The 27,894-nt window shown below is 40.2% G+C and overlaps 1 protein-coding gene across 1 annotated transcript; it reads left to right on the top strand.

Moving 5' to 3' along the window:
- Positions 1-22: 22 nt before the first annotated feature.
- thoc2 (THO complex 2) lies at positions 23-27,894 on the top strand. The gene is made up of 39 exons (XM_022188318.2): positions 23-166; positions 2,300-2,355; positions 3,177-3,268; positions 3,775-3,826; positions 3,934-4,004; positions 4,294-4,415; positions 4,537-4,670; positions 5,846-6,006; positions 6,195-6,287; positions 6,438-6,593; positions 7,049-7,221; positions 7,424-7,619; positions 7,705-7,743; positions 7,864-7,994; positions 8,942-9,043; positions 10,563-10,647; positions 11,435-11,528; positions 11,670-11,750; positions 11,860-11,956; positions 14,655-14,772; positions 14,906-15,085; positions 15,226-15,390; positions 15,642-15,917; positions 16,165-16,306; positions 16,677-16,834; positions 17,302-17,430; positions 17,541-17,672; positions 17,791-17,975; positions 18,651-18,826; positions 19,202-19,304; positions 19,450-19,835; positions 20,056-20,114; positions 21,618-21,653; positions 24,590-24,721; positions 24,894-24,960; positions 25,049-25,194; positions 25,303-25,379; positions 26,855-26,901; positions 27,003-27,894. The coding sequence occupies exons 1-38, from the start codon at positions 102-104 to the stop codon at positions 26,880-26,882; spliced, it is 4,695 nt and encodes a 1,564-aa protein (XP_022044010.1). The 5' UTR covers positions 23-101; the 3' UTR covers positions 26,883-26,901; positions 27,003-27,894.

Raw genomic sequence — 27,894 nt, 5'->3', positions numbered from 1 at the left:
CTCTGTCCCACCATGCAACAGTGAGCTAGCGGTGGCTAACCACCACATTTGACCCTGTGTGTGCCATAATGAACTAGACATCCGGGCTGTGTGTATGGAAGATGGCGACACTTATCCTCCCTGGTGAATGGATCAAAAACTGGGAAAAATCTGGAAAACACGAGTTGTGAGTAGATCTGAAATCACCAGCGTTATGTTTTCTATTCGTGTGCCGGTTGCTTACTGATAAAATATATTTATGAAATACGTAGCTAGCATTAAAATATAAGGCCGGTCTTTCAGGTGTGTTTGCTATAGCTAACAGGCAGTAACGGTAGCATGCTAAAAACAGCTCAAGTGGCTTACAAACGTTCACACCCGCCACTGTCCTAACAAATTTGTATATCGTGTAATTGCGGCTTTATGTTAATTCAGCTGGTTTGTTGCGCTTTTCGGAAATGAGGCATTAAATAATTACATTTAACACCGCCTCGCTAGCTAACGTTACCTGCTTGTTAGCAATCCGGCTAGCTAACGCTCTCACTACATCCTCCGTTAATTTGTAAACACGATGGCTCTTGAAGCTAAGCTAGCTAGCATCCATGTAGCTGATTCTTCTGTTGCAACGTACTAGCCAGCTTGTAAAGTGGAGTAAAATTAGTGCTAACGTTCAGGTGATTAGTCACGGTTAATTTGCAACAGACAACAGTTCAGCATTTGACGAGAAACGCCTTCTTAGTCATTCTTGTATAACATTAACAGTAAATATTCATGTGGAGGGAAACAACGGGTCTTGGCGTTGTAGCAAGTTAGCTTTAACGTTAGCTACAGTAACTGCGGTGTCGAATGCCTTGTCGAACGTTGTATTACCTATGTATGTATGGAAGCATGAAATTAATAGCGTTTATTGATTCACTTCGATTAAACGTCTCCTGGAATGATACTGTAGTCACACCGTTAGCCTCACTGTTAGCTTAGCTACAGCTAACGTCATATCGTGTTAGCTGACAATACCTTAACCTATGTGTTTGCGCAAGTTAACAGTCAACGGCAGGTATCGACAGCTGACTGTTTGACAGGGGTTATCACTAACGTTATGCTTCGTTACACTGTTGTGTACTGTGTGCTATGCGATGAAATTTCGACAGCAAGCACCAGCTTAATCAGACGTTACGTTGTCAAACCCGGTAATCTCGGTAGCATCGCAGGATCCTCTGACAACATCTTGGAATCAATACATCAATATATCGGGCTGCTGTCTGTACTTAAAATCGTTGCGTGAATCACAATTTCACTAATTTTCTTGAGCACTGCCATCACGTACAGGCGGAGACACAATAGGCTCATCCACAGCACTAGCTGTGGCTCAAGGCCTTGCATATTTAGGGAAGGCCTGCAGTGAGGTGCACCAGCTCTGACTCCTATTCTACTAGCTTGTGTCTAAAGCTGATAGCATTTTATCAGAAAATTCTGTCAGATAGTTGCAAGGAGCCGGTAACTGGTCTACCGAACTAAAATGTTCCAACTGACAGCTAAATGCTGTCCATTATACGTGTATTATGCGTATTAGGTAGCCCAGTGGGATGCCATCCTGTGAAGTGACATCTATGTGGCAGAGAACAAATGAAAAGGCAATTTACATGTGACAATAATCAAAGTGTCACGCTGCTATTACACAGCTAATGATTTTAGGTGAAATGGTGTCTCTCTTTCACAGACTACCTAATGTTACTATAGATATGTAGTGCTGTCTTTGCATGATATGTCAGTTGTGGAATTAACAGCCAGCGAGGCCACGGTGTTAAGTCAATTTAGTCCTGGACCTTGATGTTTGAAGGGATGAAAATGGCAGCCTCACCATGTGTGACCTTAGGGCCCCGACAGACCAGGGTGTCAGCTTGCTGCAATCACACTGCATCGTTGGCACTAGCGACCTCTTATCACCAACCACTAAGCTGATTGAGTACTTTGAATCGGTGGCAGAACCGTCACTTTGAGTGTTCTGGTGTGGTCACTTACAAGTTTGAATAAAAGACTTTTCAGGTGGCACAAAGTGATTGTCAGTCTGCCTTTGTTAGGGCTACTTCTTTATGGCTTTAGAATATAGCTGCTGTCTTTCTCTTTGAAATGTTTCATTTTACCAAAGATTTGAAGATGGTAAGGTTTTGGCATAGTGTTAGATGGAAGTGATCCAGATGGTACCATGATATTTGTATGCAAGCAATACACCCACTGTGTTTTGCATAGTTTATCGTGAATGGTGGTTTGTTTATTTAGCTGTGTAAGGCTGCTGGATAAATTATGCCTCTTTATTTTATAGCGTACAACTCTGCAAAGAACTTACAGAGAAAACCGATCATGGAAGTGAAATTAGAGGTAAGCTGGTATCACCTTTCTCCCATTAACATACTTTTTATGTGTGTGTCTGTCAATGTATTTAAGCTTCCCTGTCACACACAAATAGATGTCCATCTTGGGAATTGTTGTAGTTTGAAAACAGCTGTGTATGAGAGTGAAGAGTTTTAAAATGAAGCACTCTGGTTAGATCAAAATGGATATGTTCGTAGCTAAACACATGAAGTCTAATTTTGTGCAAGAACCAACATGTTAAATAACCTTTAATTACAGTAACAAATGCCACCAAAAGACCTGGTTCCTGGTCTGTACTTCCTGGCACTGTCTTGTTTCCTTTGACATATAGTGTATTTTTATTCTCAAACTTATCAAAGTATTGCACACCATTGATGAAGTGTTTGTAATATAACTGCTTAGTGAAGCCTATTCACAATGTCTTGCACTTCAGTGTAAGTGGTTCTTGAATGTCACAATAACTTTATTGAAAAACAGTTATCTTGAATATGAATCCAAATTATCTGATCAAAGATACAACCAGAATTCTACTGCAGTGTCAAAAGATTTTATATTGGATTTCAAATGTGGAGTGGGGAAAAACTGGTACGTTCAGTTTTACAAAGCTGAAATAGTCTCATCCACTTATGTCAGACTTTCATTGTTGCTTATGGTGCCTCTTCTAGGTACTTTCTTTCTTGTATCCCGTTCTTTGTTTAGCTTAAGATGTATGCCTTGTACAGGCCAATTTTTGAATAAGCTTCCACAATTTATATTAATCAGTATTTTCCTGTCCGTTCTCTTCTTTCAGTTTTTGATAACTTGTGTCTTCTCTGTTTTCCCTGCAGACATACAGGCTGCCTTATATGAGCTTTGCTGGCAAGTTGTACAAGGAAATCTGAAGTTGGATCTTGTCGCCAGCGTCCTTGGGGACATGATGGTACAAGTGCTTTTGTTTACTTGTTTGCTCATTTTACTTGAGGGTTAAACAATATTAAAATGACAGTGTAAACATTCAGAGATTTTCTCTCTTTCCTTTCCATCATGCCAGGTGTCTAAGCAGTACCTCTTTTTTTTTTTTCCGGCACACGATGGGTTCAGTATTCCTCTGTTATTATATTTCTGTGAAATTTTGGCCCAAGGAGCGTGCTGTGCTCAATCGCTGTACACTCGATGTGAATGTAGCGTTTACACTGAAGATATAATGGCTTTAATAGTGTGTTTTAATGCGCAATATACTGAACATTCTGTGATAGAAAGGCTACTGGCATTGAAATGCTGGATAACATTGGTTTGGAAATCCAGAAATTTTTATGAGTTCAGTAAAAATACACAGTTTAAGCTGATCCTGACTGAGACAGATATGTGATTTAGGTGTTTTTGCCCTACCAAATATGCCAACAGTGGTTTTTCCCCGGCTTAAACTTTCACTTCTCTTGTTTTCAGGAACTCCGAGATGACATGCCATCAATTTTAGCAGATGTGTTCAGTATACTAGGTAATTTGGGGTTATTGAATAAAAGCATAATAAACTGTATGATGATAATAGCTGTGTGTGTTTACTAAAATTGACATACCCATGTTTTGTTTTGTTTTTTTCTACAGATTTAGAGACTGGTGCACTGGAAGAAAAAAACAAGCGTGACCATTACACACAGTTGGTGGGAGCGTGTTTGGTAAAGGCATTTTTTGTATTTTAACATCAAATTATTTTTTGCAGCTGACAGAAAAAATATTCTTGTATACAATTAAGAATGATGGCTGATACAAAGGCTGCTTCAAGATTGTTTGTGACATCAAAGCACAAGAGGCTTGTATGACTTAGCATTTAATTCAATTCTTTGTCCCAGTTATGCTGGTTCTTATTTCTTTTTGTTGTAGTTTATTAGGATTTGCCCACACTGATTTATATGTCATTTTGATGTCTGTATTTAAGTACTAAAATGAAATGTTCTTTTGTTTCAGTTTTTTGTTCCAGAGGCCATCCTGAAAGAAAGACTGGATCCAGAAACCCTTGAATCCCTTGGACTTATAAAACAAGCCCATCAGTTTAATCAGAAGATTGTAAAAATCAAGACTAAACTATTGTAAGTAGAGGGCACAGTTTAGTAGATTAGCAGTCGTACATAACCGGATAATGTGAGTTATGTTTACTCATTGTGCTTTGTAATGAATATCCCATATTTGTGTAATATTGTACCATTTCAGTTACAAGCAGCAAAAGTTTAACTTGCTAAGGGAGGAGAATGAAGGCTACGCCAAGCTAATTACTGAGCTTGGCCAAGACCTGTCTGGCAACATCACCAGCCACGTCGTCCTGGAGAGCATCAAGTCCCTCATAGGTACAAAAAAACCCATTTTCAGGGACACCACATTCAGTGTCAAGTATGTTGTGTGTGTGTGTTTTTTTTTTTCTAATCTCTTAGAGCTTCACACTAGAGGTTTTCAAGGATGTGCAACAACCCTACACTCGACACTTGCGCCAGGACCCGTATGGGTTTAGGTCCACTCTTATTTTATGAAGTCGGATCTGGGTCAGTCCTGTCCTATCACTAGAAGTTTTGGATCTTCTTCACATTATTCCCAATACTCACCTTGAGGCGAGAAGACCAGGCTGGGATCAGACATCGCTGATTGTTAAGGAAGTGCTTCTCTGTGTATTGTAACTTGCACATAGTATCATTAGAATGAGACTGTGTAGTCTTGGAAATAAGGTGAAATAAAACTCTGCCAGTTTTACCTGCAAGGGGATAGATGGTCAGAGAGCAGAGGTCACTCTTGTCTGCGAGGGCACTGATGACACTATATTGGCAATGCTAATGTTAGCATCTGTGGTGACAGATAGTGCTAAAGTTCAAAAGCCTAAACTGTTGAAGTTGGTTGAAGTTACCTTTATTAAGCTACATACTACAACAAAACTCCAAAGCTGATTTTGAATGCATTGCGTTTGTCATCTATCACCATAATGGCAAGTGAGCTTTTAAGATGAAATAACAAGGATATTAGTGAAGTTGTTTCGATCAGCAAGAAGAATAACAGAAAACCTGGATTGTGTTTTAGCAACTTTTTTGTCCATAATGATATAATACATGTCATAGCCTGGCACAAGGGAAAAGGATACTAATGTTACAATAGATAAGACACAAAGTGTTGTTTTTACAACTTGTTAACAACAATCAGCTGTGAAATAGTGCATTTTGGATCTCTGTCTACTAGCCAGGTTTGGGTCTGGGATTTCCGAAATTCTGCTTTTCTGTTCGGGTCCAGTTTGGTTTGATTTGCGGGTTTGACAGTACTGTGTTCTTTGATTTGAGCATACGTTTTTGGACCCGCAAAGAGCTGTGATTCACACCAAGCAATGCTGGTTATGTCATCCAGATTCAGACCAAGATGTAGTCAGATTGCAGACTGAGTATCTCTTCTTTTTTAAGGCCCTTGGAACTCTTTCTTTAAAGGTGTTAGCCTTGTGTTATATAAATTCAGTTTCCCACATAATGCCTTTTTCTTTTGTGTTTAGGATGTTTCAACTTGGATCCTAACCGTGTGTTGGACATAATCTTGGAGGTATATGAGAGTCGATCTGACCAAGATGAGTTCTTCCTGTCCCTCATCAAGTCCTACATGTGTGAGCCACTCACACTGTGCCACATTCTGGGCTTTAAGTTCAAATTCTACCAGGTATGAAAATCAAGAATGGGTAATCAAAGGAATCGACATGCAGAATATGTCCATCAATATACTAACAGACCTAAAAGTTATTGTGTACTAATATTTTAAAATGACTCCCAGGAGTTCTGTAATGTGTTTTTGTAAATACAACTCCAAGAACTGAACACTTGTCTTTTCTATATTTTGTCTTAATTCAGGAGCCTAATGAGGAAACGCCCAAGTCACTTTACCACATTGCTGCTGCTCTGCTTCACCATAACCTGATAGAGCTGGAGGATCTCTACGTACATGTAAGGATGGGAACTGCAAGTCCCGCTAATTAGTTAAAAGATCACTATTCAGTTTAATTTTGCAGGTTCTTTGCTCATGCCAGTCAGAATTTGTAGTGCACCACTAAAGATAACGGCTGTAACGTATATTGTTCTTCTGTGCCATTCCAGCTTATGCCACTAGATGCCACCATCATAGAGGAACACAAACGAGATATCTCAGAGGCCAAGCAGATTGCTCGCAAGCTGGTTATGGTTGTGTTGCCCTCAGAGAAAAATGAAGACAAAGAAAAGGAGAAAGAAAAGGAAGAGGAGAAGAATGAGAGGGTATTCAAGCATTTGCTCTCACAATGTTGACATTTAAGTATAAGCCTGTAAGAAATGCTCTTTGTATGAATAGCTGAGTAGAGCCAGATGATGAAGAGATTTGCAAGTGATAGAAACAAAGATGTGTAGCAGAATTGGAAAGAAGTGTCACAGTGTGTCCACTTCTGAAGCCTTTATTGTCTCACCTGAAGTCAGGTTATTATTGTTAGCATAGTGCAGATTGTTATTAAAGATTCACATGTGTACACATTACATCGAAAAGTTGGGGTTTTAATAAGGTAATAAAATGTAAGGTAAAATGATGCAGATATATAATATGTACCGGTCTCACCTAAGTGTGTGACAGCCGCTCTGCTTACTGATTTTGTCACTGCTTTTTTCTAGCTACATTAATATTAGTGAACTTTATTTAATAATACGCTGACATTCAGTGCTTCTGTTTTTTTTGCTCACAGCCACCTGATAACCAGAAGCTCGGTCTGTTGGAGGCGCTGCTTAGGATTGGAGACTGGCACCACGCCCAGAGCATTATGGACCAGATGCCTTCCTTCTATGCTACTTCTCACAAGGCCATTGCACTGGCGCTTTGCCAGCTTGTCCACCTGACTGTGGAGCCTCTGTACAGAAGGTGCTAATTTTCATGTTTCACTTACTGCCCGCCATGTGTAGTCAGACCTGAAACCGTGCACAAGCACCTCTTATTTCACAGTTTGAACTATTCTGGATTCCAGCAGTTCACACATTGAAGTCCAGCATAGAATGGGAAATTAATTACTAATTAAAAGAATAGGAAAAAAACCCTTTTTGTCATACTGCTGTGTTCCTAATAGGGCTGGCGTTCCAAAAGGGGCTAGGGGTTGTGTAATGCATCCACTGAGGAACAAGCGGGCCCCTCGACCTGCAGAGAACTTTGAGGACCTACGCAGGGACACATTCAGCATGCTCTGCTACTTAGGCCCTCATCTCTCCCATGACCCGATCCTCTTTGCCAAAATTGTGCGTCTGGGCAAGGCCTTCATGAAAGAGGTACAAAACTAACCATAATATTATGACATTAGCAGCACGGCTTTAATCTTAGTCTGACTTTTATTTGCTGTTTTTTCCTTCTCAGTACCAAAGTGATGGCAGACCTGATGTCAAAGACAAAATGGTAAGTATAAAACCAAATGCCTTGGTAACTATAAAACTGCGCTGAGCTGTATTTCAGAGTGTGAAAACTAAATATGTGACTTAGAGAAACTTAATAATTCTGAATCTGTGCTCATTGCAGGATACATTGTTGAGTTGCTTCTTGAGCATTGCAGACCAGGTGCTACTCCCCTCTCTCTCGCTGATGGAGTGTAATGCTTGCATGTCTGAGGAACTCTGGGGTCTCTTCAAGCTCTTTCCCTACCAGCACAGGTGAAATACACACACAGACTCACTCACTTGCATCACCTCCTACATGTTGTGCTGTGTAATTGAATTGTCGGGTGGTGAACCCTTAGGCATCGCTCCTGGATGGTGTTTACTAGCTGGCAAGTAAAGAGTGTCCCACAAAATCAGACTCAGTTCTTCAAACCACGCTCAATTGAGCAAAGTGAATTCAGTGTTTTTCTATGCATACCATTTTTCTGCTCCCGTTCAATGCAAGATTTTTATTTTTAGAAACTTTGATTGGACATTGTGGCACGCCTCTGATGAGCAATGACACTTCACATCCCCAAAGGTTTTGTTCATTTTTGGTTGTCTGTGTCAGTTTGTCACAGCTAATAAAACAACTTCCTAGGATACTGAAGATAGTTGCACTTTGTGGATTATTTCACTGTATTCTTCACTAAACTGTGTTGACATTGTGAAAGGGAAGATTTGATGTAAGCTGAAAATGGACAAGCCTTGCAGTTCATTAATGTGCCAGTCTATTGTACGGAGATAGCTCTTTGTGTTGAGTTTGTGGGTGTATCTTAAGGGCTTTTAAAATTATTCCTACAAATATGACATGTTGAAAATTGCTTAATTAGGGTATTTTTCAAATGTAAGTAAAGAAAAATGATGTAGAAATTCACCCTTAGCTAATTGTCACACATGCAGCAGAACAGCAGTTTAACATAATGCTAGACAGGAGGTGGATATTTTACTATTCATGACCTGCTCTGAATAACAAGCTTGGCAAGTTGACATGTTTTGTTTATGTTAAAAGTGTTTCCCTAAAGCCTGCTGTCCAAGTTTGGATTTTTGCGGCTATTAAATTGTGCATTCTTGTTCGCCTTCATATGTCCTACTCAGCCAATGCTGCCAATGTTTTCAGTGCTGCATAGCTAAACCTTCTGTTTAACCGGGCTTCCTCTGTTCTATCTGTGCTCTCTAAGGTACCGGTTATATGGCCAATGGAAGAATGAGACGTATTCCAGCCATCCGCTGTTGGTTAAAGTCAAAGCTCAGACTGTGGAAAGGGCCAAATACATAATGAAGTAAGTCACTCTGTAAAACATAATGTACTGTCTTTCTGCAGGCATCTGTTTTATTGTACTTTTGGTTAATCTCTCCTCTATAATTGAAACAGTAAATCCCCTTTCAGACATGCAGTTGGCTCTGTTGATCTAAAGGCAACAGAACACGTTGGTTTTGTGTCTGAATGCCTCTTTCCTGTTAAAGGTGTGCTAGCAATCTTAACATGTCAGACCAAGGAACCTTTCTGTATCACTTTCAACATTGCACAAGTATGAACTGCAGCCTGTCACAGTAACAAATAGACATGCACTTTCATCAGTACTTTGGGTTTGTAAAGCAATTTAGGGAAGGCTGCTTCCTCAGTTCAGCACCAAAAATATCACAGAGAGAGTCTTGATTCTGAGTTTATTAAATTCCTGCAGTGTGAAACAGCAGCAGGATCCATATCTCTGACACTGGTTGGTTTGTCTGAATGAGAGAGGAGATGACCTATGTATGTCTGAAAGACAGAATGCCTTCAAACCAGTGTATTGATGTTATTGATTTGATTGCAGTTTAAAATTTGTACATACAGATTTTACCATCTGTTTCTGAAACATTCTGTTCTGCAGACTTGCTTTTTTTTTTTTTTTTAAAGAACAGTAAACCTTGCGTGAACTGGGAGCCCTTCCCTTTCATTCAGCTTGAGTCTTCATTTATCTGGGATATTTCCACCTTTTCACAGTCCTATAGTCTTTTCTGTTAGAATGATACTGCTCTAATTACCCTGAAAAGCACATAACCCTACCCTTATCTGTAGTACCTTAGTCCTGAGGGTGAGGAGCTTCAGATAATCTAACATTTCAGACGATAACATCAGAATTTAACACGGCACACTATCAGCAGGGATTCACCACCATCAGCACAACAAGGCCACTTTGTTTTTTCAGCCTACAGCTGCTCTGTTATCGAATGACCGACTTAATTTGCTGTTCCACCCTGCTTAATCTAAACTTATAAAGAATAAATTTCAGAAAGTGTCTCTACTGTTTTACTCTTATATCTGGTAATACTATTGATATTTTTCCAATATTCATATATGATATTAAAATCAAAAGAGCAAGTAGCAGTTTTTAAGACTATTAAGTATGTATATTTCAATTGCAAGTCTTAAAATAATTGTGAACTTAATCCGTTGCTCATTAGGATTAAATTAAGGAGATTGTATAAAATCATGCAGAGGTATGTTTTCGTTTTCCTACCTATCTCAAGTTAAGCTTTTATGAAAAGACGGTTTACTGTGACAATCTTGAACAGCACAGGGATTTAAAAGGGGACTTAGTGTTTTTGGGGAAGTTATTATTCTGCTTCGCTATTGAAAAAAAATCAATGACACTTCTTTTGTCTTAAGCTGACAACCATAAGAGCATTTTCCAACTGCTGTGAAGCTTACAGAAGTGACAGTCTTTGCTTCCAGCACTCTTTGTATTCTTTGTATCGTCTTTTTATATCGTGTTTTTTAATCTGCTGTTTCCTGTCTTGTGCTTTTTCTCTCCTTAGGCGGTTGACCAAAGAGAATGTGAAACAATCTGGAAGACAGATTGGCAAGCTTAGCCATAGCAATCCCACCATCCTCTTTGATTATGTAAGTATAGCTTGCTCTAATTATTTTTGTCATTAAAAGTATAGAAATATATATTTTTAAGTCAAACTCTAATCTATATTAACACCCTTAAGCTAATGTCCTACTTGCCAAATCTGCAGTTACATGAGGTTCTGCTTGGGTCCGAGTGTCATACGTTTTGTCATAATATGATGTATGTGATGCAGAGATGTCCATCTATCCTCTAAATTCTGGTCAGTCCGTGTAGCCACTACGCTACTAGAGCACCAGCTGCACATAAGCCGTAAAAACCAAAATGGGCCACTTTGATCTGATGTGTAGTGTGCATACATAGAATATATACAATATATGTTGATTTATTGCCCATGTACAGAATTACGACTCTTAAATTGATGAGGAAGTAATATAAAATAACTGCATGTTTGTGGTGTGCGCATCTGCAGTGCAGTAAATCCAAGGCCTTACATCTAAACGTTTTGCTCTGTGTCTGTTTTTAACAATTTTCAGCTCCACCTGTGTCTCACTGTCCTGTGCAGCTCTGTAAAATGCAATTACAATATGGACGTTGCGTACAAGAATATTTCATCTGTGGCATGTACTTCATTAGTTTCACCAGACACGACTCTTATAATAGAGTTCACGCCCCAGATTGGTGGATGCTGAAATGCTGATGCACTTATACTCTAAATATGACTTGCACAGACTGGTTCTCTCGTTTGTATTAAGGAGGTGTCAGCAGCTCAGGTATAATCTGTGTCCTCTAGAGTTGGTAATAATCTATTTTCTCCCCTGTCATGATGTTTTCCAGATGCTGTCTCAGATCCAATGGTACGACAACCTTATCGTCCCAGTGGTGGACTCCTTGAAGTACCTTACATCCCTCAACTACGATGTCTTGGCCTGTATCCTACACACTTTGCTCTTATGCAGTCAGCACACAACAGATGTGTGTCTGTGTGTGTATCTATGTGTGTGTTATTGGAGGAAATGGACTGTGTAAAGGAGCTGTCTGTCTTTGTTGTTCCACTTGACTCTGTCTTCAGATTGCATCATTGAGGCTCTTGCCAACCCTGAGAAGGAAAAGATGAAGCACGATGACACCACCATCTCCTCCTGGCTTCAGAGTATGTGGCTTCACAGTTAGCCACATCATTCATTTGCATGCAAAAGGAGAGAAACTGTTTGATGTTTTAATGAGTATCTAACATACACCTGTTCCTCTTGTCATCTAAGGCCTGGCAAGTCTGTGTGGAGCCGTGTTCAGAAAATATCCAATTGAGTTGGCTGGCCTCCTTCAATATGTCACCAATCAGCTAAAAGCAGGGAAGAGGTAAGAAGCTCCAAAGAGTGTGGTAGAAAAAACATCATATGATGAGTCTGCAGGATATGCTGAGTCCAAGTATGCCATTGAGTTAGCCTAGCCGTGCTAGACAACCCACAGCAACAAATTTAATTCTCTGCCAGGGTGGGTCTAGTTACCCTCCATAAGGCTCGAGGTTGGATGCTCCTAAAACTGGCCGGACGAATCACCATGAAGTGTAGAGTCAGAAGGCGGGCGTAACTAAGTGATGACAGAGGCGCGACGATTCTGACAGAAACAACCGGAAACAACTAGCCTAGCCACGCTAGATAACCCACGGCAACGAATTTAATTCTCTGCCAGGGTCGACAACAAAAACGACAACAGTCGTTGAGCTCCATTAGCACCGACTCTGAATAATCTTTCTGTTAACATGTCTGTAATATACTTGAGCTTCACCCATTGACTGTATAAATAAGGCTTCACCGAACTTCCGCATCCTCTGATTTCCGGCCCTCTAGGAACTACGTCAGCCTATTCGTTGCGTTGATTGGTTGTATACCTACCCAATTGCTGCCAAGTGATTTGAAAGACAACCTTTTAGCCCGCCTCCCTCCCTGTCGAGAGTTCCTAGACCCTTGTGTCTTTAGACCTGGGTCTAGCGTGGCTAGGCTACCATTGAGTCTTAATTCTTTATTATCGCTTGGTTAGCCTTGAGGTTTACTGTTTATATTACAGTAAATATCACTGATTAAAATTTTGAACCGTCCATCTCAAATATAATGGCGTGCAGACTCATACTCACAAACACCAGTATACACACGTGGACAAAATTGTTGGTACCCCTCAGTTAAAGAAGGAAAAACCCACAATTCTCACTGAAATCACTTGAAACTCACAAAAGTAACAATAAATAAAAATTTATTGAAAATTAAATAATCAAAAACAGCCATTACTTTTGAATTGTTGATTAACATAATTATTTAAAAAAACAAACTAATGAAACAGGCCTGGACAAAAATGATGGTACCTCTATAAAAGATTGAAAACTATTTGACCAGAGTGACATGATTAACTCAGGTGTGTCATTTAATTGACATCACAGGTGTTTCCAAACTCATAATCAGTCAGTCTGCCTATTTAAAGGGAGACAAGTAGTCACCCTGCTGTTTGGTGAAAAGGTGTGTACCACACTGAACATGGACAACAGAAAGCGAAGGAGAGAATTGTCCCAGGACATCCGAAAAAAATGATAGACAAACATCTTAAAGGTAAAGGCTATAAGACCATCTCTAAACAGCTTGAAGTTCCTGTGACAACAGTGGCTCATATTATTCAGAAGTTCAAGACCCACGGGACAGTAGCCAACCTCCCTGGACGTGGCCGCAAGAGGAAAATTGATGACAAATTGAAGAGACGGATCGTTGGAATTGTATCCAAAGAGCCCAGAGCAACCTCCAAAGAAATTAAAGGTGAACTCCAAGGCCAAGGTACATCAGTGTCAGATCGCACCATTCGTCGTTATTTGAGCCAAAGTGGACTTCATGGGAGACGACCAAGGAGGACACCACTGCTGAAAAAAACTCATAAAAAAGCCAGACTGGAATTTGCAAAAATGCATGTTGACAAGCCACAAAGCTTCTGGGAGAATGTCCTTTGGACAGATGAGACCAAACTGGAGCTTTTTGGTAAGGCACATCAACTCTATGTTCATAGACTCAAAAACCAAGCATACGAAGAAAAGAACACTGTCCCTACGGTGAAACATGGAGGAGGCTCAGTAATGTTTTGGGGCTGCTTTGCTGCATCTGGCACAGGGTGTCTTGAAAGTGTGCAAGGTACGATGAAATCTGAAGACTATCAAGGCATTCTGGAGAGAAATGTGCTGCCTAGTGTCAGAAAGCTTGGTCTCAGTCGCAGGTCATGGGTCTTCCAACAGGACAACGATCCAAAACACACAGCCAAAAACACCCAAGAATGGCTGAGAGAAAAGCGTTGGACTATTCTAAAGTTGCCTTCTGTGAGCCCAGATCTGAATCCCATTGAACATATGTGGAAGGAGCTGAAACATGCCATTTGGAGAAGACACCCATCAAACCTGAGACAACTGGAGCTGTTTGCTCATGAGGAGTGGGCCAAAATACCTGTTGACAGCTGCAGAACGCTCATTGACAAATACAGAAATCGTTTAATTGCAGTGATTGCCTCAAAAGGTTGTGCAACAAAATATTAAGTTATGGGTACCATCATTTTTGTCCAGCCCTATTTCATTAGTTCGTTTTTTTAAATAATTATGTTAATCAACAATTCAAAAGTAATGGCTGATTTTGATTATTTAATTTTCAATAAATTTTTATTTATTGTTACTTTTGTGAGTTTCAAGTGATTTCAGTGAGAATTGTGGGTTTTTCCTTCTTTAACTGAGGGGTACCAACAATTTTGTCCACGTGTGTAACTATCCAAACATCAGAGAAAGTGTACACACAATATATTTTGATTTCAAATATTTAATTAGACAATAAATATTAAGACACCCGATGTCTTTTGGGGAAAAAGACTGAATGACAGTATTTTAATAGTAGGACACACAAACATCTTGAAAATACAATGTCATAAAATTGTTTTAAAAAGATATTAAGCTTCTGCAATCTACGCTTATTTTTAAACGTGTATTGGTTCTGTGTTCTCAGCTTCTCAGTTGCCTGTTTTGCTCCTTTTCTTTCTTCAGTTTTGATCTGCTCATCCTGAAAGAGGTGGTACAGAAAATGGCTGGCATTGAAATCACAGATGAGATGACCTCAGAACAGTTAGAGGCCATGACAGGAGGGGAGCAGCTCAAAGCAGAGGTATTCTGTACAAATAGACTCAAGTACAGTTCTTACTTCCTAATGCATTCTTGTGATCTGTATGACTAGTGTACAGAACTGTGCTGCACATGAGTTCAAGCCCCTGTCATCATGAATGTGACATGGTTTTCAGGGTGGGTACTTCGGCCAAATCAGGAACACAAAAAAATCATCGCAGCGTCTGAAGGATGCGTTGCTGGACCACGAACTAGCCCTGCCATTGTGTCTACTCATGGCTCAGCAGCGAAATGGTGTGGTTTTCTTGGAAGGTGGAGAGAAACACCTAAAACTTGTTGGTCATCTCTATGACCAGGTATGTAGCTTTTAAGGTAGATGTTGGCATGTGCTTGCATTTTCCACCTTCATAGTAACTGTGATTGAAACTATTTACTAAATGCCTCCTAACAACAATTCTCTGGGACCCTGCTGACATAATTGCTTGTCTTCTTGCAGTGCCATGACACATTGGTGCAGTTTGGGGGCTTTTTGGCCTCCAACCTCAGCACAGAAGACTACATCAAGCGTGTTCCCTCCATCGACATCCTTTGTAACCAGTTCCACACTCCACATGATGCTGCATTCTTCCTGTCTCGGCCAATGTACGCCCATCAGATTTTAGTAAGTGACTTCCTCTCCGTTTTTCTTCTAAAGATGCCTCTGAACTGTGTTAATGTCTGTCATTTGAACAAAAATGCATAAAAGTAGGCTTTAAAATGATAGAGTAGTAGATTTTAAAAAATCTCTTTTCTGTTTTTACATCATTTTACTATAATATCTAACAATACATTTTAGAATTACAAGAAAAACAAAGTATTGCTGTGGGAGAAGTAACATTTTTTGAGCTTTAACTGTATGCCCTCTATTTACAGTCTAAGTACGATGAACTTAAAAAGGCAGAAAAAGGAAACCGGCAGCAGCAGAAGGTACACAAGTATGTGGCGGCCTGTGAACAGGTGATGACACCAGTGCATGAGGCTGTGGTATCCCTGCATCAAGCCAGGGTCTGGGATGATCTCCGCCCGCAGTTCTACGCCACATTCTGGTCCCTCACCATGTACGACTTGGCCGTTCCACACTCAGCCTACGAGCGCGAAGTCAACAAGCTCAAGGTCCAGATCAAGGCCATCGAGGAGAACCCTGAGATCGTAAGTAGTTGGTTGGCAGCTATCGGCACACATCTGCAACGGCTTTTACGTTTTACACTGAGCTGATGCAGTTGTGTTGCTTGGCTTACGGTATTTGCAGCAGTTAAAAGAACAGCTGATACAAAGGAGTGCAAGAATATTGAGACTGAGATCTTATAAGAGAGAAGTGCCTATAAAATGAGTATTATAGCTTATTGTCTGTGTGTATTTCTTATGTGACTATTGTTGTGGTTTCCTTTTAATGTAGCCCTTAAATAAGAAAAAGAAGGAGAAGGAACGCTGCACCGCCCTGCAGGAAAAACTACAGGAGGAGGAGAAGAAACAGCTGGAGCACGTCCAAAGAGTTTTACACCGCCTCAAACTGGAGAAAGACAACTGGTTGTTGGCCAGTAAGTATCCTAATGTTTTGTCACTGTTGATGTATTTAACGCAGCGTGTGCACAGCCTTCTAAAATGCTTTGAAGTCTGAGAGAAGAAGACTGCATTTAAGTGTAAAAGACCTTTAAGACACAATGCAGATTTGCGTTTTTTTGCAATAATTGCAAAGTCTGATGTCTCCTAAATGAACATACAGCAACTCCTTGGATAGAGGGAAGTTTTCAGAGGTACATAACAGATTATTAATGTAGTTAAAGGGGACTTTCAGACAAAGCTGATAAGGTCATAGCGATGATCACAGAATCAATACAGAAGGTATGTCTAATGTTCATTGTCCTTTCCATCTTTGTTACTAATCCAGCTTTAAATGCTTTTTGGCAGAGTCCACAAAGAACGAGACCATAACAAAGTTCCTGCAGCTCTGTCTGTTCCCTCGCTGCATCTTCTCTTCCATCGATGCTGTGTACTGTGCCCGCTTTGTGGAGCTGGTTCACCAGCAGAAGACGCCCAACTTCTGCACCCTCCTGTGCTATGACAGGGTAAGACTTGCATAAATATACACTTAGGATGATGATAATTAACCACATCTTTACAACAGTCTTCTTCACCCTATAAAAGTGCTTTAGAGAGAAAAATACTAAATATTAATAATGTGATTAATGAAGGAGGTGAATGTAGGCTGCAGTTTTGCCCACTCAGCATTACAGAAAAAGTAGAAATATCCATTAAAATAACTAGACGAAATGTAAATGTCGAAAATACACTGAGTGGTTCAATGGCCGCTCAAGTGCACCATCAAATTAAAGCAGGATTCTTAATAACTTCTGGCCCGTTCAGACCATTTATGTAAAATTCAGTTAGACCACGGTTAAGTGCAGCTCTGAAATATTGAGCATAAAAGCTTTGATGTACTACTTTGTTAAATTAAGTAGACTTTTCCATATTCCAAATATTTACTTTCCGCTTTGTTGTTTAAATAAAAGTACTCCATTGTGTCTCTCGGTAGGTGTTCTCTGCTATCATTTACACTGTGGCCAGCTGTACAGAGAATGAGTCTCACCGCTACGGACGCTTCCTGTGCTGCATGTTGGAGACGGTGACCCGCTGGCACAGTGACCGTGCAACCTATGAGAAGGTGAGCGGTTCAACCCCATCTCTACACCTGCAACCTTTGTTTATTGTGACATTTTCTAATGTAAAATGAGCTGGATATGAATCCGTCTCTACTTATTTTATTGATCACAGGAGTGCGTCAATTACCCCGGCTTCCTGACCATCTTCAGAGCCACAGGCTTTGATGGCGGAAACAAAGCTGATCAACTAGATTACGAAAACTTCAGACATGTGGTGCATAAATGGCACTACATGTTGACGAAAGTGAGCTGCCCTTCTGTATCATTATTGTTCTTGAAAATTCTGTCTACGTTCTTATAGCCAGCGTTTTGACAGTCGTATATTTGTCCATAATTATGTCTTCTTCTTTTGTTCCAACCAGGCTTCAGTTCACTGCCTGGAAACAGGAGATTACACCCACATCCGGAACATTCTAATCGTGCTCACCAAGATCCTGCCCTGTTACCCAAAGGTCCTGAACCTAGGCCAAGCGCTGGAGTGCCGTGTTCACAAGATCTGCCTTGAGGAGAAGGATAAGAGGCCAGACCTCTATGCCTTAGCAATGGGGTAACACAGCATTGTGTGCTGCTCAGCTCTGTGTGGAGCATACACTTAACATCTCTAATATGAAGTTTGGTAATAACATGGGAAGAAGAGTTATCTGTTCCCACACGTAGGAGTGGCAGGTGGTGACTGTAGCCCAGATGTTTCAGTGATATGAAAAGAGATGGTTAGACAGGCTGTTAATAACAGTTTGCAAGATGGTTGGTGTATTATATTTTTGGCTCCAGAGTAGAGAGGGTTGTTCTCAGGTGTCTAATTGAGCCTTTGAGTGTTACTCTTGTGACTCTTTACAGGAATAATCTAGTGTAGCCTCCATAAATCGATAGAATGTGGGATTCCTAATGCAGTATGAAGTCATTCAAGTTACAGAGCAAGTTCACTTCCTCTTGTTTTACAAATGCAAAATAGCACACACATTGGACGTCTGATAGGAACAAATTCATTTCACTGTAAACTTTCTACTTACATGGACACTAATCCACACAAGTGTCAATGCTTGTGTTTAGGAATGTTTACGATCAGACAAGTTTACAAGTGTTTGTTAGTAGGGAAATACTGTGCTGGAAAAGCTCAATTACATATTTTCCTCTCGCTAAGAGTTAAGTCTTTGCACCGTGTGACACTCTTTTTTTTGGCTGTTGTATCTGCTTTTTGCAAACCCCTTTATGCGTCTTACAGTTATTCAGGCCGGTTGAAAAGCCAGAAGGTGCACATGGTTCCTGAGAACGAGTTTCACCACAAGGAGCAGCCAGCGCGCAGTGCCACACCCGCCAGTCAACAGAACGGCCCCGGCAGCACGGGCAAGCCTGCCACCAGCACCAGCAAGACAGAGGAGGGGACGTCAGAGGATGGCGGTGAGTGGCTTACAGACACGACTAGCCAGTTTTGAGCAGTGACTCAGCAGTTTCATTCACTTCACAAGGAAGGAACCAGGTGTTCAGCTTTAGTCTTGTCTCCACAGTGTCATAGCCTCTCCTGAATGTTTCAAACTTTATTATGTTTTCTGTAGTCTGAGAAGAATTTAAACACTTATGTTTGTGTTGTTGTTGTTGTGATTGAATCTGCTGTTTTGTTTTCCCACTGAAACTGGAACAAAACTACAAATAGTAGATTCAGTTTGTGACGGTATTTGTATGTTGCTGTTGAAACTTGTGTTGCACTCCAATTATGCATGTCAGTAGTTTTAATAAATCATGTGCTCAAACACTCCTTGGTCTGTTTATATCCAGATCGGGGCAAGGATAAATCTCAGGGGACCGCAAAGCCAGTGAACAAAGCCAACAGTGCAGCAGCCAAAGTGACCACCAGCAACGGGAATGGTGCTCTCAACAGGTAAGAGTATCAAGACCTGCTTTGGCACTGTGATGGCTTCAACTAAATTTAAAAAAAAAAAACAGTGTGGGTTATTGTGCAGTACAAGTGTTAAAATCAGCAGAATGTTATTGAAACATTTTTGAATAAATTTGTCCCTCTGCAGCACCAAAGCTGTTAAAGAGCGGGACGACAAAGAGAAGAGCGGGAAGGAGAAAAAAGAGAAAAAGGAAAAGACACCAGGCAGCACTCCTGAGACAAAGGCGGAGAACCGTCGGGAGAAGCAGAGAGACGAGAGAGCAGGGAAGGAAGAGCGGGTGGCACGTGAGGGTAAGGAGAAGACCCCCAAGGCAGACAGGGAGAAAGTGAAACCAGACGAGAAGAGCAGCAAAGACGACAAGGCCAAAGCCGGCAACGGGGAGCCAATGGAACCGTCCAGAGAGCGCGATGCCATCAAGGAGTCCAAGAGCAAGGAGAAAGGAGACAGGAGTGCTGTGGCTGGGTCCCTCAAGTCACCAGTTCCCAGATCAGAGTCAGCTGAATCTGAGAGGGGTAAGAAGCCTGTTCCTCCCACGGCTCTTAAAATGTTAGCTGCATCTTGACAACACTGGCAGACCTCACACAATGTCTATAAAAGTTTACAACTGTATATCCAGCTCGGACAAAATTGAAACTCATTATTTTCTCATCCCCCTGTATTGTTTATGGAGAATTTTGTTAAAGGCTGGGTGCACAAATTATTTACACAGGTTCTTCTTTTCTGGATCTGCAGATCACAAAAGACGAAAGCTCGACAGTCACTCTTCCCCGTCCCACTCCTCGTCTGTTAAGGTTAGTATGGCTTGAGGAAGGCTGTGCCCGTTTCTTCTCTATCTGCCGGAGCATTCCCTGCCGTTGCACATTCCAGCAGCCCTGAAGATCATCAAGGAGAGCGGTCGTTCATGCAGGCATTGCATCTGGATATCCCAACCATAACCATGGGAGTTGGAAAGCATTCCATGGACATCAGCATAATATTTTGCAGAATGGGGAGACCTCCCCTCAAAGACTTAACCAAGAGAATATTGTGTATATTGAGTATTTTCATATTGAAATATTTACCTATTTTCATATTAATGAAAGCAGTCAGTGTGCCTTGGGAAGAAAGAAGTTTTTTAAGCATTTCTATATTCCGTGTGGAGTTTTTGCTTTTTTGAGAATAATATTCACCTGAAGTAAAATGGCTTGCCAAATCAAGAGCTCTCCAAAGGCAAAGTTTGTTTTGATTTTTCGCTGTGAGCAGTGTTTTGCTACTTGAAATGGTGCCCAAGATTTTTTTCCCCTCGTTTTTGTGAGCTGCGAAGATTCCCTGGTTTAAAGTGATGTAAAGTAATCTCCCGTCAACGTCCCCGGATGCTGCACAGAGATGGAAGGTGTCCAGCAAACCACTCTACTCTATGAGTGCCTCTCTGCCACGGCTGAGTCATCGGTCCCTCTTCTGTCTACGCTTGTTCAAACGGCCTGCATGCAGCCTTCACGTCACGAGATGCGTATCCAGTCAGTCCCGCCGGCCCCCTGCAACGCTGTCCCTCCAACTACCAGACATCAGCATCTACAGTCGTACTACCTCCTGGCAAGCATTGAGTGGAAAATCAGAGCCACCAGCAACAGAGATCGACGGAGAAAATGAATGTTGCAGTTTTGAATCAGCCAAAAATGCAGAGGAAAATAAGCCTGCCCCTACAAAGAGAGAGTGAGAGAGAGAGAGAGTGGGCGAAGCCTGAATCGTCTGGAGCGTTGCCCAAACCACTGGAAGCTTGTGATAGGTCTTTATTTTACCCTTCCACCAGAGAAATAGGCTCCATGTGTCTTATCCATTCCTGAACTGTAAGTGACAGCAACAGTTACCTATATAGGGATGCAGTCAAGCACATAAGAATTGAGTGATTTGTCTTATATATACACACACACACACATACATGTTATTTACAGCACTTGCACTTTAAACATATTGAAATACCAGCTGCGCTGTAGGACTTCTATATTATGCTGTCTGAAATTGCAGACATGTCTGTAGTAATGAGACTAGCAGTTATTTCATATATGCTCAGGGTTTTTCTATTTTAAGTATTGACATTCCAGATGTTGAGCCTATGAACTCTCCTCTATGTAATAACCTTGTCAAAGCCTTAGTCCTTAAAGGTCAGAGGTCAAGGGAGAAGTATGCTGTTGGTCCGGCCAGCCCCGACTCCCCACCCCCCACCCCTTCTTCCAACTCTCTACTGCTGTCTGACAACCTCCTCCCAATCCCCCACCCCCTCCCAGCTCATCTGTCATCTCCATTCATCCTTACAGGACAATAGCATCGAACCCAAGGAGGCCACATCCAAGGTTTGAACTGATTCTGATACTTATCCCTTCTCTTAGACTGTCTGCTGTCTTTGTTCAGCTGTCCAAAATGTCTAAAACAGCTGCTGACATGAAAGAAATCATGTTAGATGACATGTGATTGTGTCAACCCATGCACATTTGTATTTTCACATCCTAATAAGGAAAACTGTTGTTGATAGTAATCATCAAAGCTACATTATTGTTGTTTTTGCCACTTAATGGCAGCGAATTCAGTAAAAAATTCTACATCTGACATTACCCAGTATCACCTTTGGAAAGTTGTGGGAAATATTTTTGCAATTGCCTTTTTACACAACTTTCCTCTATCATTTAGATTGATGTTTCTGACCACCTCACAATAGTGTTTATCAGTTTTTGAGAAGATACCTCTTAGGCTGTAAGATTCTCCCCAGTTTTTTCTAGCTAGTTGTTCAGTCCTGGGTCTGTGTTTTGATGCAGAGCAGGTCAGTCATGGCTGCTGCTGGAAGCTTAGTTGAAGAGAGCATAGTATGCAGAATGTAAAGCCCAAAACAATTTGTTAAAGAGCCTAAGCGGCTCTCTAAATCTGTGGAGGACTGCAGTGAGGTGATAATTCTCAGTGCAAGCAACCTCTTTCACGTTCCTTGTAGTAATGGAGGATTTGTACCATATAAAAATTGCAGCCTTCATGCCAGGGATAGTAGCAGCCACTTGAAAACACTCAGCAGCCTCATTCCATGATTCATCCCATCATAGAATAATATTTAGTCAATTAATGACAAATTGTGCACAACAAAAATCTTCATAACCAATATAGACACAAATTAATTTAGAAAAATACACAGAGGTGTAGCATGGACACTAAACAGGGTCTTGGTGTCTTTTTGAAGTTTGTCACATCAAGCAAACACATTGGCTGTAATTAGGTTTTCAGATGAACAGAAAAATGTAAATACATCAAATTACAAACCTACATGTCTACAAAAACACTTAATTGTTATTCTCCATCTTCAAGCAAATGTTTAGTTAAGGCAGCAATGACTTGTTTTTCTGTGAATCCTCATTTACATTACTATTACAGTGTAATAGAGTCTTGTTATAAATTCTACCCTCACAAAGAAAGTTTGGAGAACTCTGTTGTAAAGGTTGTGGCCAAGCTGAGCGCGTACTGTAAGGGCGTTGTTTTAGGAGCAGATGTGTGGAGAAAGTGTCTTTTTACTGACTACACCTGCAGTAAACGTACAGCGTAGTGTCATGGAAAAGCAAGGCGGTCAGCTTTCATCTTGAGATTGCACAGCACTGGAAAACTTAATGCCAGGGTGTGTGAAATATGAGTACATGAAGTAAAGTATAAAAGCTACTTATACTAAGCAATCTTCACATGGTAGCTAATGGCAAATATCTGCTGCTGATCGAGACTGAAGAGGATCATCTCCTGCATATATCAATAGATGTTTGATTACTTATTTCTGTGTTAAAGGCCTGTGCACAATTTGCATAAAACATAAATAAAGGCCTGGTCTGGTTTTTACGTTTGCAAGGCAAATGTCCGTGACACATTTGCACCACCTTTGCACTGCTCACACCTCATCCAGCCACTTTCAGTGATTATAATGTAATAATAGTGTTGCAGCATCTTCTCCATGAACAATCCACTGAAGTTCTGCCTTCAGTACAGCCATGGGAGTCTGCAGTTTGAGAGGCTGCTGAATTGGATTGTATGAGTGACTGCAGACTAAATAAAAAACTTAACTCTGCTAGACTGATAAGACAATAAAATATAAAGTCCTTGCAGGTTGGATCTATTAAAACAGCTAAAATCTCTGATTTCTACTGAGCATCCTGTTCTAATTCTAAACATCACAGGCACTGACTAGCATGTGGACCGTATGTCATGTTAGCCACCACATATAGCCCCTATTTAGTGTTTGAAACCATATACAAGCATTTAATGAATGATTTCTAACATTATTTTATAATAAATAATAGTTGTCCACCATTGAAAAGACATTTGTCATCATTACTGTACATTGTCGGCTCTAATTTGATCTGTTGCCTTCATACGTGTGTTCTGCTGTATTGTCATTATCCTTCATTCATTATTCATTTCATGTCCATACAAAAAAAACACTTGTAGCTCCTTCCAATTAAATTCTAGTGTGTTTTGAGCGGTTTAATTCATTGATTAATATTTATATTGTAAATAGAAGGAGCTGTTGATGCATTTTTGAAACGGACTGCACTTTATGTAGTACCGTGTTTAATTAAAGAGCCGTTGACTGTGTATGTTGGTATCTGTGTAACTTCACAGTGATCTAATGAATGAACTTCAGACTGCAGTCTGTCGGCTCCATCAGTTCTAGTTACAAAAACACCAAGGCACTTTGCTGCTTTTTCTTCCTTTTATCAGTCCTTCAGGTTGTTGCATTTTTTTGTTGTTGTTATCAGTTGTGATAGATTTGTTTTTCTCAGTTACACGGTCTCCTCTTTGTTCCTCGCACTGACAGGCAGCTCCACCTCAATCTAAATGGCAGATTTCAGCCACAAACCCATTAACTGACATAAGAGGAGTAAATATAAGGCAGTCCAGTCCAGCACCACCACTCAGTAGGATATTAGTAACAAACATGAAATGTATTCATCATCTTTTTAACAGTTTCAACTGAAAATGTGAACGCTTCATGAGTAGAATTTATGGCAGAGCGGTTGTACTGGATTGCATTAGATTTCAAAAGCACCTGATGGAGTGGCCATTGACTGTAAAAAAAAAAAAAAAGATCAGTATGTGGAATTGTTTAGATCAGTGTGAGGTGACAGAATATTTCAGTCTTTTTTTCTTTTTTTCGGCCATTGTGGCTTATTCACTGGTAACAAAGATTAGTAGTGACATTAACACATGAGACTATGTTAAACTGTTTCCTATTTCTCGTTCTCTTCATATGTAAATGTTCTTGCAGCACCACATCAACTTCAATTCAGTTGCCCGGTCCAAGAGCAGAGAGAGGGAGCCGGAGAAGAAAGATTCAGAGAACACACAAGGCCGATCCAAAGAGAAGAAGGAAGAAAAGGATCGCAAAGACAGGAAGAGAGTCAGTATCGCATCGACGCCAGTAAAAATGGGTTTTTGGAAAAGTTGGTGCTCAGATTAGTTGGACAAGAAGGAATCGCTGAAGTATTTTCATACATTGATGTTTTTGTAGATGATCTGTTACAAAATGATCAGGATGTTTTCTGTGTTAATTGATGATGTTCCTCTTTTAGGACCACACTGTCAATGACCACGAGACAAGCCAAGAATCTAAACGCAGAAAGGATGAGAATGGAACCAGTGAGTATTTTCTTTTCTTGGCAAATGTGAAGTAGCTGTCAGCCTAACATCATAAAAATACTAAATTAGGTAAATATTGTCCTTCCAGATTCCTCCAAAAACAGCAAGAGCACAAGTCCTTCCTGCGACTCCCCACTGTCCGCTGAAAAGGAGAAGAGCAAAAGATCCAAATCATCCAGTAAAGAGAAGGCCGAGTCTGTGAAACCTGAACGAACGTCCTCTGGAGGCAAAAAGGTCAGATGACCTTTTCATCCTCGAACACTGATCTCTCCGTAGATTCTATCTATAAATATTCATGCATTCCTATTTCCATCACTAATGATCGGTTTTGTTCTGCTCCAGGAGTCCAGACACGATAAAGAGAAGTCTGAAAAGAAAGAAAAAAGGGACAGCAGCGGAGGAAAGGAAGAGAAAAAGCAATATCCTTAAATGTTGTACGACGCCTAAGTCATAGCTGTGGTTATTTTGTATTGTTTATTGTGGAGATTTTAGTATTTTAAGGCATGGAGTCTTTGTAATCTGCAGTCCTTTTGATTCGCTGCTTTTTTTCAACCACTGAATCACAACCAAAGCATCCCGGGTTATCTGCTTTGCTTAAGTCCTTATTTCGGGTCATCTCTGGCTGAGTTTGCTTGTTGTGAAATTAGGCAAACTTTAGTGCATTAGTGTTTCAGTGTATCTTCAGTGCAGCTGCTCACAGCACTAAATTAGTTTTCCATTATGCGAGAATTACTTCCATTTTTATCTCTCGTGTGTCGCTAAACACACTCTGATCCAATAAATGTTGTGGCAGATGCCATATTGCTCCGAGAAGCCAGCCAACAGGACTTGCTTGTAAACATAATTAGCAAGCTAATCCTCATCCTATAACCATTTGACTTGTCTAATTTGAACATTTAACTGTTGGCTCATTTCTGGCCTCGATAGCTGCAGTCCCCCACTGATACAGCGCGCCAATCTAAACTGATCATGTGCTCTTCAGTTTGGGCCTCATAATTCCAAACAGCCGTATTATCCCGGTCCCTTTTTGCTCATTCAGTCATTACACACTGGCACTCCAAAAAAAGACGTGTATTATTTGGAGATCTTTACACGAGCCTTACAGCAAACCCTTTAAAACAGCAGTGTCAACCTCCGTCTAGTCCAGGGGCCACATTCAGCCCAATTTGATGTCAAGGGAGCCGGAGCAGTAAAATCATAACATAGTAACCTATAAATAATGACAACTCCAAATTTTCCAAGATCCAGAGCATTTTACTTTATGATCAAGCGACAAAAGTCAGATAAAAAAGACAAAAACAAGGCAAATTAATTACAAAAATGAGACACAAAATGGCAAAAACGAGAAACAAAATAACCAAAAATGCAAAAATTGACACAAAGCAAAAAAGAGACGAAAAAATTGACAAAAAAGTTGCAAAGTGACAAAAAATGGACAAACGGCAAAAACGAGACAGTAAAATCACACAAATGACACAAATGAGAAAAAAAAACAAATGACACAAAAAAGGAAACCAAAACGACAAAAACATGAGACAAATGACAAAAACCAAGACAAAATAATAACAAAAATGAGGCACAAAAGAACAATGAACAAGCTAGTATTTTACTATATGATCAACACAACTTGTCATGGTCTAGTAATTATTTTAAATTTATAGTTTTACTAATTTACAATCCGCATTCAATGTCTTCTCTGTAATTTTTACACTTTGAGGGCCGGTTTTGGGCCGAATGTTTGACACCGCTGCTCTAAAACCAGTTAGACGATGAAAACAAAGCAGGAAGGCAGTGTAATCTGCAATATGACAAGCTGATGTTTTTGACAATCAGTAATTTAGTGCTCAGCAGCACTTCAGTTGGATTAATTCAGCATTTCCCTTAACCGTCACACTCATAAATCCTCTGACAAGCACAGATAATGTGCACTAATCAGTGAAGGTAAGACGCATTCAGCCTCTGTGGAAGCAGCTCTCGAGCAAACATGCAAAGTGTCTAATGCATTTTCTGTCCTCTGCTTTGATCCACGTGTGCCGCCACAGAGCTGGAGAAGCTTTTATCTGCAAGACATCTGCAACTCCATCTGTACTCTTGTTAACTTGTACTCTTATTTCTGCCTGTTTTTTGTTTTTCTGTAAACTTGTAAACTCCCATCCCAAGCATCCATAGCTGTAGTTATCTTAAGATCACTTTATTTTTCCATTTCAAACTACAGTAAGCCAGCTGAAATAGGTTCCTTTTTTTTGTTGTTTCTTTTTTTTATTATTATTATTCAATATGGGCACAACGTGCTGCCGTAATCACAGTGTTATTATTCTTCTAAGTAGAAATGTGGTTACTGTATGAAATGATCTCTTCGTAGCATCTGGTCATGGATTCAATAATCTCATGCTTGAAAATATGTATTTTTTTTGTACGTCGTCAGGCTTTGCTTTTGGCTCGTTTTATTGGAGTTAACATGCTTTCCGTACTCACTTACCTCATATCCTTTTGAGATATTTAGATACTTTTTATTATTTATCTCCACCTTTTAATCCGAGTAAGACATTAGGTGTAAGTGAGGGAAAATTAAACAAAGGACCAGTTTGTATATTGTGTACAATAATAAAGAGGGTAACATGAAATTCACATCATGTTATTTCTTTTTTTTTTCTTTCTTTTGATGTCCCATACAGTTCTTTTGTGATTTTTGTGTTAATGAGGTTTTTACATAATTTATAAAAATGTCAGTTCAACCTTGATTCAACTGTAGAATTGTAAAGTAAAATCACACAAACGAAATTCTGACATTCTGTACTCCAAATGCAACTGTTTCGAAATGACTTTTGGAGATTTTATCTGCTGTACTCAATGAGTGTAAGCTTTTTTTTTTTTATAAAAACAACAAAAAAACAAAACCCAATAAATAATAGTTTTCCTAGTGTGTCACTTTGA

This window comes from Acanthochromis polyacanthus, chromosome 17 (genome assembly GCF_021347895.1).
Source record: "Acanthochromis polyacanthus isolate Apoly-LR-REF ecotype Palm Island chromosome 17, KAUST_Apoly_ChrSc, whole genome shotgun sequence".
NCBI lineage: Eukaryota > Metazoa > Chordata > Actinopteri > Pomacentridae > Acanthochromis > Acanthochromis polyacanthus.
The sequence above is the reverse complement of the archived record's forward strand: the minus strand, read 5'-3'. Positions and strand labels throughout refer to the sequence as shown.

Bases quoted from the DNA above. Each gene is read 5' to 3' on its own strand.
- thoc2 (XM_022188318.2), top strand. From the start codon at position 102: ATGGCGACACTTATCCTCCCTGGTGAATGGATCAAAAACTGGGAAAAA. The intron at 15,086-15,225 runs GTATGTAGCTTT...GTCTTCTTGCAG, and splicing joins TTGGTCATCTCTATGACCAG to TGCCATGACACATTGGTGCA. The intron at 25,195-25,302 runs GTCAGATGACCT...GTTCTGCTCCAG, and splicing joins CGTCCTCTGGAGGCAAAAAG to GAGTCCAGACACGATAAAGA.